Source organism: Takifugu flavidus, chromosome 5, assembly GCF_003711565.1.
Source record: "Takifugu flavidus isolate HTHZ2018 chromosome 5, ASM371156v2, whole genome shotgun sequence".
NCBI lineage: Eukaryota > Metazoa > Chordata > Actinopteri > Tetraodontiformes > Tetraodontidae > Takifugu > Takifugu flavidus.
The window spans coordinates 15,695,128-15,707,516 of NC_079524.1; the positions used below are offsets into that span (position 1 = coordinate 15,695,128).

Below are 12,389 nucleotides of genomic sequence, written 5' to 3' on the forward strand. Positions count from 1 at the left end.
ACAACCATCTGTGAGAGCTTCCTCCTGGCAGCTTAGCCCAGCACGTGTGAGAGAGGACTTATCTTTGTTACCACAACAACATCACGCTACTGCATGGTGTCTTGTGCTCAAGCTCTGTCATGACCTTAACATATGTTGGTCTCCTCTCACATCAGACCTCATCAAACATCTCACTGAGTTACAATTAGTGTGTGGGTGTGCTTCCCTGCACGCTGGGATGCATTCATACTTCAAGGTTTTGGAGTACTGCCTTAAAGTGCACTCAAAAAGCTGCTTGGTTACAATTTGGAACACTTGTAATTTAGTATTTCTAATTTCATCCATCCATCCATCCATCCTCTACCGCTTATCCGGGGTCGGGTCGCGGGGGCAGCAGCCTAAGGAGAGAAGCCCAAACTTCCCTCTCCCCAGCTACTTCTTCCAGCTCATCCGGGGGGATCCCCAGGCGTTCCCAGACCAGTCGAGAGACATAGTCTCTCCAACGTGTCCTGGGTCTTCCCGGGGGTCTCCTACCGGAGGGACATGCCCTGAACACCTCACCAGGGAGGCGTCCAGGGGGCATCCTAACTAGATGCCCAAGCCACCTCATCTGGCTCCTCTCAACGCGGAGGAGCAGCGACTTTACTCCGAGCTCCTCCCGGATGGCAGAGCTTCTCACCCTATCTCTAAGGGAGAGCCCAACCACCCTACGGAGGAAGCTCATTTCGGCCGCTTGTACCCGTGATCTTGTTCTTTCGGTCATTACCCAAAGCTCATGACCATAGCTGAGGGTAGGAACGAAGATCGACCGGTAAATCGAGAGCTGAGCCGAAAGGCGAAGCTCTCTCTTCACCACTACGGACCGGTGCAGAGTCCGCATTACTGCGGATGCCTCACCGATCCGCCTGTCGATCTCCCGCTCCATTCTTCCCTATTTCTAATTTCAGTTATTTTAAACTTTCACCCCACAGTTTAGACACAATTTAACTACAGTGGGACCTCTACTTACGAATTTAATTCGTTCCAGAAGTTGTTTAGTAACCTGAAAATTACGTAAGTAGAGACGCGTTTTCCATATAAATGCACGAATCCGTTCCAAACCCCCAAAAATTCGGACATAATTTTTTTTTATAAATCATAAAAATGCATCAAAACATGCAACAAATATATGTTACAATTAGATTACCGCACAATAAATTTTGGAATTTAGTGCAAGGCTTCTCCAGGAACAAAATTAACTTTATTACAGGCTAATCTTACATTAGCCGTCATTACTAGCACCGAACGAATGGACAAATATACAAACGCCCACAATAAATAAAAGTTAAACGAAGACGACGCTGGGATACACACAAACCTGTACAGATTGACGTCCCTCCTAGCCAATGGGATTACAGGAATATGCTAGGTTTGCGTTGGCTAAACTCCGCGAGCTGCGAGTAGCAGCGGTAGCGTATTTTTGACCTTCGTATCCTGAAATTTCTTTCGTAACAAGAGGAAATATTTTCCCGTTGAGACGCTTCGTAACCTGAAAATTTCGCATGTAGGGACATTCGTAAGTAGAGGTCCCACTGTAATTATGGATTGTTATACTACTAACTTTGCATATTTAAGTGCTTCAATGCAGTCAGTCAATGCATTTTATTTACCGTATTTTCACAACCATAAGGCGCGCCGTATTATAGGGCGCACCTTCAATTAACAGCCTATTTTAGAAATATTTTCATACACAGGGCGCACCGTGTTATAAGGCGCATAGCATAGAAACTGCGTAGTGCCTGTGGTTTCATGACGCGTTCACTAGATCGAGCTGCGCTAAAAGGAATGTCAATAAAACAGCCAGATAAGTCAGTCAAACTTTATTAATAGAATACAAACCGTCGTTCTAACAACTCTATTCACTCCCAAAACGAATAAACAGCTGTTGTATTATTTTTCCCGAGTGACGTAGTGTTTTCGCGTAACACAGTTCGTTTAATAACAGCGAGTTATAACAGGCAGTGCAACATTTTTATCACAAGTGGATAGTGGAGTTTAATAAATCTTCGATTTAGTGCAACATTTTTATCACATAGTACCGTTGCGGTAAATCAAACGTTAGTGCAAACACAATATACGGTAACTCGAACTCTCGAAGTAGTGCAAAGCGATAGCAATAGCAATATAACAATAGCAATATAACAACGTTGTTCAAACGGTAATTTCCATATTCACAGTATGACCAGCCTTGTTAAGTTGTAAACACACAAAAGAAACACGAAAGATCACTTTATCAGTTCATTCCTCATCCAGGAATCCCTCGAATTCTTCTTCTTCGGTGTCCGAATTGAACAGTTGTGCGAATACGGTGTCCAACATGGCTGGCTCCGTCTCGTCAAAGTCGTCATCAGGGTCGGTGTCGCTGGTGTTGTCCGGCATTTCAGTGACAATCCCTGCCTTCCCGAAAGCTCGGACCACGGTCGATGCCCAGGCATTTACGATCCACTGGCAGATAGTGACGTATGACGCTCGGCGCCGTCTCCCCGTCTTGGTGAACGTGTGTTCGCCGTTCGTCATCTACCGCTCCCACGCAGTTCGCAGTCTAGTTTTGAATGCCCCGTTGACACCAATATTTAGCGGCTGGAGTCCTTTGTTAATCCACTTCTTGCTTTGTTTCCTCGGAAGCTCCGTTGAGTCTTCTTTACCTGGCGCAGGTCGTCTTGTTGCTTCCTCCACTTCCGCACCATTGATTCGTTCACGTTAAATTCTCTTGCCGCTGCTCTATTTCCGTGTTCAACTGCGTGACTGATAGTCTTCAGTTTGAACTCTGCGTCAAAAGTGCGTCTCCTGCAAGGAGCCATTTTGGGGTCTTTACAGACAGAAATGGTTTGGGACTGAATTTACTGCTGTTACCTCGGCCACGCCTACTGACTACGGTAGCCGCGATTAACCAATATTACCGTAATCCATACAAAAGGCGCTCCGGGTTAAAAGGCGCACCGTAGATTTTTAGAAAATTCTAGGCTTTTAGGTGCGCCTTATAGTCGTGAAAATACGGTACTACTACTGCTACTAATCACTAAATCATGATAATAAACACACCTTTATAAACAGGGTATTCACACCGCTTTGATGAGAACAGCACGTAGAACTCATAAAACAATGACAATACATAGAATTCCAGGCATACACAGTAAACCAGTAATATCAACCGTAGCAACAAGATCATGAGAGAAAATGGGAGGAAGGAGACGTCACACACAAACAAGTGTGTAAAATGGCTTTAGGAAGAAATGTTAACCATTTCTCATGTCCAATGTCCTCCTGTCCATCATTTGCCTTCAGCCCATCTCCTAGACTGCTCTGCCTCATACAAGATCAACAGTTTGGAGGTATCATTTAGAGGAAAACATATCCAAGCTTTAAACGTGATCGTAAAATCTTGAAATCGACGCTTTATTCATGTGAAGCCAGTGGTGTGAAATTAAACCTGGAAGAAGCCGATGTGCTGCGTTTTAAACCAGCTAGAGGTGGGGAAGAGCAATATGGGGCTAATGAGGTAATTAAGCCTAGAGACGGTCACATTTCAGAATATTTGATGCATATTTGACACACAAATGTGCTCATTGTGAGAGTGCAGTAAAAAAAAAAACTCCTGCAGAAGGATTTGGCGTCTGTAAAACTGTACAATTGAGGATGGTTTGGAAATGCAAGAGTATGAGTGATTTAACAGGAGAAAGTTTTCTGTCACACTACAGTTGATGTCCCTGAGACAGTTTCTAATATCAGCCAGACTCCTCAGATCTCAGGGAAGGAGGATATATCAGTGTGTCATCTGCATAACAATGAAGGAAGACATCGTGAGACCTATTTTGCTGAATGGAGCCTAAAATAAAAAGAAATCCTGCAGCACAGCGCAGGTAACGTTAGAAGCGGGAGATGAATGACTGCAGATTAGAAGAGCAAAAGTTTAAGCTTCCTCAAGATATAAACAAGACAGGGTTTGAGTTAGGTTTGAGTTCGGGACAGTACTCCACATTTTAAAACGATTCATTAAAATTGGAAGTTGCCAGGCAGCTTCTCTGCTATCACCGCCTTCTTAGAACCGGATTCCATTTCTTAAAAGATTATAATTACACCGAAAATACCAGGTTTGTTATAAACCTTTTTTCTTAAGACTTTGGACAAACATTAAAGTTAACAAATCACCTAAAACTGTTAAAATACATTGAAACAGGGCGTGTTTAAAATGAGAAAACAAACCCTTCTGTGAGGACATTATTAACTGTTAAAACGCTCCGACCAGCTAACCTCAACCTATAGCACAGCCTGAATAATATAAGGTGCACACTGATTACTATCAATAATGCAAACGTGTCACTTTATTGGCAGTTCTCACTCCTGATTGAGACACACTGTCGACATTAAACCCCTTCCCGTGTTCATATGCTTAATGGCTTTATTCAGTGCCGTCTACAGATCAGGGTGGGGGTGAGCACATCCCACCGGTTTGGCCCTGGTGTACAGCGTTTCCAGGTTCATGTGAACATGGGCTTAAGGCAAGACAGCCTCCATAGGGACAGAGAGCTCAGCCGAGGTGACAACGATAGTCACTAGCTACAGTAATTACTGCATACGGTCTATGTAGCCCTTCACCAGAGCTGGTCTTGATGCTTAAGAAAGCTTATTAGAATAAGTGTACCTGAGGTGAAGAGTACAGGAGGCCATTGAACTCATGTTGCACTATGGAGGCATTTCCTGGAATATTCCTGGCCAGCACAGGCACGCCAAGATCCATGGCCTGTCAGAGCAGCAAGAATTATTACATAAACTCTCTGAAATTCACGAGGAAAATTACTGATGACAAATTCTGCAAACCAAAGGAAAAAAACAAACACACTGCCTGAAATAGAAAACAGGAAAATGAATGCAAGCGTGTTTCTCAAGGTATATCATATCCACATATATGTTTTAGAGTGTAAACATGTGTTTATTAGACCACCACCCAGTGGGTGTTGATGTTGCCGCTGCCTTATTATTATAATATTAACAGCATTTCTAATTAAGAGAAAACCTTTTTTGTGCTTCTGTAATATTAATTCACCAGTATGAGCACACACTTTAATGGAAATGATATTTTAATGTTTGAATATAGTGATTATTTTTGTTAACTGTGAATTTTCAAATTTAGAAGTAGCGTTTTTGACTGATAAACTTTTAGTGGTGGTGTTATTTTTGATTATTTTCTGACTATCAGAGTTGTTGGCCAAGCATGAATTGGGTTGGAATTTCCTCATTCCTGTTGAATGAACAGTGAGGAGCTGCTGCTCACTGAGAAGGAAAGATGATGGACTGAACGATTCAAAGTTAAAACCCGACCTGATCTGTGATATATTGATTCCACAAAAGTGTAATCTGAGAAGAGCTAGAAACTGCAGAGCCAAAGGTGGTGATCCAAAATATTGTTTTAGTTCATGTAGATAAATAAGGACTATTTCATTGTTGACAGGTTTCTAAATGGTTTGTGTATTCTTGTTCTGTATATGCACGTATGAATTATTAGCAAGCGAGTTGTCCATGTGTCACGTTAGCGGCCGAGCAGCTAACTGTCAGCAGGTTTCTTCAACACGCTCTTCAGACTATAATCCTGCTGTGAGTTGTCCACCTCCACTGCTTTTAAAATAGATTAGTGGGTCTTCAGGTTCGTCTCGTGAAGAAATTGGAAGATTTATGTCGCATAATTAATTTGGCCAATTGTCCCTGGAGCAGACGGATAACGTTGTACCCCAGACGGAACCAGTCCGATAAGGATGGCTGTAAATATTTACACAGTTACTCAAATCACATTATTCTGCACCTCTGTGGCTGCCCCATACTGCCGAGCTGTTACCCATGAGGTCTAAAGATGTTTACCTCCAAAATGGCTGCTGACATGCCCTCTGAGACAGAACTGTTGACCACAGCGAAGCACCTTTTCATGGCCGCGTGTAGCTCCTGTTGGCTTCTCTCCAGGGCCACGGAGATCCCAGCTGTTCTGAAGAAGCACCATCAGAGCCCAGTTTTGGGTGACTCAGGGTTCACGCAGGCATGACTGATGCTAAAGGGCAGCGACAAGCTCAGGGCAGCAAACATGGCTGCACTACGTGCAACATGCACAGAAAGACGAGGCAGGTAGGAGAGCTAAACAGACACGGCAGCTTTTTGTCACGAAGACCTTTGTGGTGAGGAAAGCCTTTGGCAAAAAAAGGCCTAAGATCAGCTAAGACCTTGGAGTAGGAGGACAGAAAAAAAATCCTCTGAGCGTTTCATTCTGCTCACATCACATCATGGCTAAATCTGAGCCACATTTGCTTAAAAAACCTTCTTTCAGGCTCCTCCTGCACTGGACCCAAACACTAAAATCACACAGGTTCTACTGTTAAACACTCTGATGACAATCTGAAAGGGAAATGTTTACCTGTGGACAACATCTTCAACTTCCACAGTAAAAACGGGATCAACCTACGAGAGAACAATACATTAAAAAAAACATGTTTGCGTTTGTGAGGACCCTGCAGCAAACAATGACACAAGCAATAATTTATCGTGGGCAAATCATTCTCAGAAAATCCTGCATTTCCAGAGATTTGGGTCAGGGTGTGGTGGGTGGCCAATCAGATTAATTGCAATGTGGGATTTGTGTGCATTAGCCTGCGCACAGTGAACGTCAAAGCGGAGCAATTTAGGTCAAAGGCAGCATGAAGCAAGCTCCTACTCCATCTCTATTTTTCTAGTCTAGAACCGACTAAAATGTTTAATGGCATCTGCTATAATGAGCTTGCGTATATATCAATGTAAATCCAAGAATCTAAAACTGAGCTCTTTGTTCCCTGCTGTCATGTGGGATTTAACAGATTGTCAGAGCAGCAGGGGGCAGATCATGACAGCGGAAAAGTTTCAACAAACACAAATCATTTAAATGCGGTGTTAAAACACACACTTATTTATCCGGACAGGCGCAACCACAAACATCCTGCAGGCAGATGCTGCTTCAGTTCTTCCACATGAATGACTGAGATCACTCACACATATTCTCTTCATCTCCATCTGATTTATTTTTATTCCATAATCATACGCAACACGATGCAGTGAAGCGAGAAATGTCATCACTAACAAACTGACCTGAATTCACGCTGTGGACTCAGAGAGCTCGTTACTTCTGAGTGAATTGGCTTAAGATGACATGACCTCTACACGTGTAATAGCATTAAAGCAGCGATCATCAAGGGCAACTCTAATGGCAAAACTAGCTCTAAAACTAAAACACGCATTTGTGTTTTGCAGATAAAGTGTAAATCAGAGAACTGAAACATTCATCTCTTCTTCCAACGAAGCATCAAACAAGAAGAAAGCAGAACAGAGAGGGACAGCAGCGGTGATGCCACGGAGAAGCCCCTGGCCGTGTCTAATTGTGTTGTTTCTGAGAAAGAACTAAAGCAGAACATACCTTGTGCCTGACACCAGTGTTTGAAGCTAAAATACTGCGTACTGATGTCATTTCAAAGCAAATCAGAGGGAAGAGGAGAGAACATCAATGAATGACTGGAAAAAGAGGAACATGTGTAGGCTGCTGTTGAATGTGATTAAAGAGGTAAGCAGGGAAGTTCACATTTCATTGTTATTTATGTTTATGCAGATTAAAAAGACTTTGTAATGCTCCCAATGACTGATGATGTCCTGGTGTAATTTCATCTGAGAGGTATTTTCTTTGTAACATGAAGGTGAGCTGGAAATGTTTACAGGTGCTGAACTTCTGCTTACATGGCTACAAAGTTTTTACTTTCTTATATTCTTTTAAATGTGATACATTTTTCAACACAATAATGACAAACATCTTATTTTGCACATCAGTTTAAAGCTCTAAACAAGGGGCACACACCCTTTCACAGATCCACCCATCCATCCATCCACCCACCCACCCATCCATCCATCCATCCATCCAGTGAAAAATATCATGAAAAATATTGATGCTGTTAATAAAGTCAAACAAGCAACAGTAATTTCAACTGGGGTTCATTTACATTTTGTAAAAAGCACAGTAGGGTTCTTCCACTCCATCTGAGTCAGCAGCTACAAGTGAATTAGCAAGGGTTCGGATCAATACGACTCTACTCTTAATCAAACCCCTGAGCTGATTGTCTGGCTGACTGCTGGAATTATGAAGACCACAAATCATAACAGCCTTCCAGTTGTGCTGCTTTTCCCCCCCATATTTGTCTGGCTTGACATGAGTCTGCAGGTACTGAAATGTGAATCAGAAGCAGTGAGCAGCTTTTTAGTGCAACATGTGGCATTATATGAGCAACCCTGGGCATTAAAGGGAGGCAGCTCTGCACAGGTCACTCGTCAAAGGCCTATCTGTAGTAAATGACCTCCTGGCTTAGCAGCTTCGAGACTTGAGCGGGACTGATCTGGCTCTCATCGGCCATTTCCTCCAAGTATTGATGACTGAAACTAGTGTGAGTTTGACATCCATACTTCAACAAACTTGTCAGGTAAAGAAATCATTGTGTCGCCACTTACCTTAGGCCCAATGATAATCAGCACATTCAGTGGATCGTCACAATGCCACTCTGAAATAAATAAATACAAATACTAAAGAAGCTTCTGAAACATTTTAAGCAGTTTGGATGCAAGAAAGACACTCATCTGTCTCTGATACCTGGATGGAACATTACTGTCCCTTAGTGCTGCCATGAGTGTGCTCTATTAGTCTGAAAAAATAAAAATCCTTTACAAAGAAACCAGTAATGTGACTCCACTGGGCGCATGTGAATGGAAGCCAGCCTTATCTCCTGGAAGAGCATAATTGGCACAGCAGTAATCTGACCACATCGGCTGGATTTGTAGGGCCAACCTTTTTATTGCACGTTTCCATAAATTTTCAATCATCTCCAGCTCCCATGAGTCTGAAGGCTCATTCCTAATTAATGATGACACATCAACATGCACATAACCCTGTTGGTAGGGTAGAGAAATGCAATTACAAAAGCAGGAAGCACTATTATTCCATCTAGTAACAACCACACTTAGTATGGAGGTGACATTAGTCTTGTGCCCCTGAGTTCTTACTATTGTATTTTTGTGCTGTGATGATGCAGACCATCAGATAATCCAGGTAGGTCATGCTTTCTGGGGGACCTTCTACATATACACACTATATGTTTGCTGTTTATGACTCTGATTCATTGGCAATTTGTGTATAAAATAAGATAAAAGCATGCATACTGACTAATTTATGCCTATGCCTCATCACCATCGTCATCCTTGTGTGCCAGTCAGACTGCTGCTTGCCATTCAAGGTTCTTGTAGCAGACAGAGTCACAGATGAGAGCTTTCAGGAACCACTGTGTTGATAAAAGCTGCTAGTGTCACGTAAGAGAAGCATATGGGTCATGTACTGAGATGTCATACGTAGTAAGAATTTCGATCTATTACTTTGCCTCATTAAACCTGTTTATATAAGTTGTCACAATTGATTATGATCAAATCAAATATTAATGGTGGATTTCTGTGAGTGCATTTAAATGACAGAGGTGAAAGCTTGAGAGCACAATAAATTACAAACACAAATCAAGACACATTAATCAAACACATCAATCAACCATCTAACAGAGGAAGAGACTCACAGATGTGAGTCTACAATTCATTTGTACGTAATGACTTTGTTTGCTCTTATGGCGTATTTACTTTATAATTTCAGCACTATCGGGTGATTTCAGATCAGATTAGACGTACTAGGAGAGGTGCACAATCACCGGCCAAGACTGAAACAGTGACGTCAACTATTACCTAAATCTTATAAAGAGACAAATTAACACTGAAAAACGCTTAACTAGAAAATTAGAAGCCAAAAATCAATATATATATAAATTCAGAAATCTTCCAAATCTGGGGCTTACATCAGTGTCTGGAGATGTTGGTGCAACACAATGAAACTGTTTTGAGGGGAAAGAAAATGAGAAATAGCATTAATGTCCATAGGTAGGTTTTCACTCCAACCACATGACGAATCTGAAAAAATGCATAAAAATGGGCAGCCTTGTGGGGGCTGATATGGGCAGTTTTATCTCGCAGAACAGGGATGGTAATACACACAGTGGTGGGGTTGGAGCTGGGAATTACAAGATTAAAAACAAAGAGCTTAATCTAGGTAAGAAAGATAAAATGTCTCTGTATTGGATGTCCTATTCTGACTTGCTAAATCAAGTAAACAAAAACTATACATACAACAATATGCTTTACAGCAGGGGTGGGGAACCTCCGGCCTCCGGGCCGTATACGGCCTACGAGACCATTTCTACCGGCCCGCAACGCAATAAGATTTTTAGATTTTATATGTGGAATTATACAGTGGGACCGTTCGCTAAACTCCGCGAGCTGCGAGTAGCAGCGGTAGCGTATTTTTGCCTTTCGTATCCTGAAATTTCTTTCGTAACAAGATGAAATATTTTCCCGTTTTCTGTGATAAAACAGACGGTTATGTTATGTCCGAGTCAAGGTCAGGGTCAGTGAACACAGCATGTGATGTACGTAGTGGGCTGGACTGATTGACACGGACGAATAATGCCTAGCGAAACACGCTAAACTCGACGAGTTGAAAGGACAGATGAGTTTGGATAAAATTAACGCTCTTCGCCGGAGTTTGGAGGCTCAACAAGCAGCTTTCACACGACCATGTACCGACAGAGAGAATATTACGCGTGCAAGTTTTGTGGTGAGTGAATTAATAGCCACGAAGCTGAAACCTCACGCCGAAGGAGAGTTCGTGAACGCGCCTCGTAGCCGCCGCTGAGGCGCTCGCGCCGGACCAAGTAAAATTGTTTCAAAGCGTGAATTTTTTTTCGTGAATAACTATTGAACTAAGACATATATTGTTATGATTCCAGTGGCTAACGGTATGTTTTTATGGTCAAGGAATCTAAATATGTAGTCAAAGTATATGTGGGACTAATATTTATGGTGGAAACCACAATATGCCAGGAATTGTTGCGCTTGGCGGAGGTCTGCGCTCTCCGAGTGCTTTCTAGTTGTTGTTGTTATTATTATTGTCTATCTTTCTTTTTCATTTATTTTCTTGATTATCTTGTTGTATTGCAGTTTTTGTGAGTAGAGGCCTCGAACAGGCCCTTACGGGTCTCTTGCCTCAACTCTGCACCTCTTTTTATTGTTTTGTATGATCATGAAAACATATTTTACTTGTCATTTTATTCTATTTTTTTGGTGTTTTTATATGCATGTGTGCTAAATAAATAATTCAAACTCAAATGCAGCAATCATGAGACTTAGTAACACAGTGGTTATAGACTTTTTTTTTTTGTCTTTTTTGCATCCCTAGGTATGTGTTCATAATAGTATGGCCCTCGGAGGACTTTATAAAAATTGAAATGGCCCTCGATATGAAAAGGGTTCCCCACCCCTGCTTTACAGTCATGCCTCAGCAGTCTGTTTAGCTGGGAGAGGTTAAACTGAGCAGCCGCAGTTCAAATGTTCTGATGAATGTCACACCGCAATGAGGTTTCACCTCGTGACTTCCTGTTTTATTTTGAAATACAACTCTCTTCTCCTTTCAGGTCACTTACCCTTCCCTAATGTGTCACCTGCCTGATTGTCTTTCTCGAGTCGTGACTGTTTCCACCTGTTCCTCATTGCCCTGCTGTGTGTGTACATAATGTGTGTCTCTCTTTGTCCTGGGCCAGAGTGTTGTGTCCCACTGTGCACCAAAGCCAATGTTTGAGATACTTTGTGCCACAGATAAGTCTATTCAAGCTGCCATTGTCAGGTTCCTTTTCACTCATTGAGAGTGACTTTTCTGGTGGTTTCTTTTTCCATTTGGAGTGATGTTTCGATAACAGCCAGTCTGTTGCTTCACTTTGTCGTGAATGATGGACTTTGTTCAAAAAAGTCGACCCCTGCTATGAATCAGTCTCTGCATCAGAGTCCCGGCTTGACAGTGAACATTTGGAGATACTAAATAAAGCTCTACACCAGAACAAGAGTCAGACACACAAAATAATGCATCAGTGGCCTCTTTGGTCCACGCCAGAGTTTAGATTAGCGTTGGCAGTGCCTAATGAAGCAGACTACAAACTGAGGGCAAAACGGCTCCGATAACCTCAAGATTGTGAGGAAAGCAAAAGTAACCTTTCAGTAAGACTTCTCTCTGGGAATGTCTTCTTTGTTTGTTTATTGTTGCAATGATTGGGATCAAACTGACCTGGAATAATGCTGTAAAACTACTCCATGCATGTGGTGCTTCTGACTATTGTAATCCATTGTTAGCAAGATGCTCAATGAATTCTTTGAGAAGCTGCTGATCAAAAATGCTGCTGCTACAGTTCTGACAGGAATCGGCAGGAGAGATCGCTTTTCTCCTATGCCAGCTTCTCTTC

The 12,389-nt window shown here is 42.2% G+C and overlaps 1 protein-coding gene across 2 annotated transcripts in view; it reads right to left on the bottom strand.

The window, feature by feature from the left end:
- glt1d1 (glycosyltransferase 1 domain containing 1) overlaps window positions 1-12,389 on the bottom strand; it is a 32,800-nt gene that overhangs the window by 1,217 nt on the left and 19,194 nt on the right. The window contains exons 8-11 of one of the 2 annotated variants that reach the window (XM_057033798.1): window positions 8,521-8,570; window positions 6,416-6,459; window positions 5,872-5,987; window positions 4,661-4,759 (exon numbers count right to left, since the gene is read on the bottom strand). In XM_057033798.1, the coding sequence (XP_056889778.1) occupies window positions 4,692-4,759; window positions 5,872-5,987; window positions 6,416-6,459; window positions 8,521-8,570 (278 nt within the window). In that variant the 3' untranslated portion in view covers window positions 4,661-4,691. Of the gene's footprint in view, window positions 1-4,660; window positions 4,760-5,871; window positions 5,993-6,415; window positions 6,460-8,520; window positions 8,571-12,389 lie in introns of both variants that reach the window. The other variant, XM_057033797.1, reaches the window with a different exon arrangement.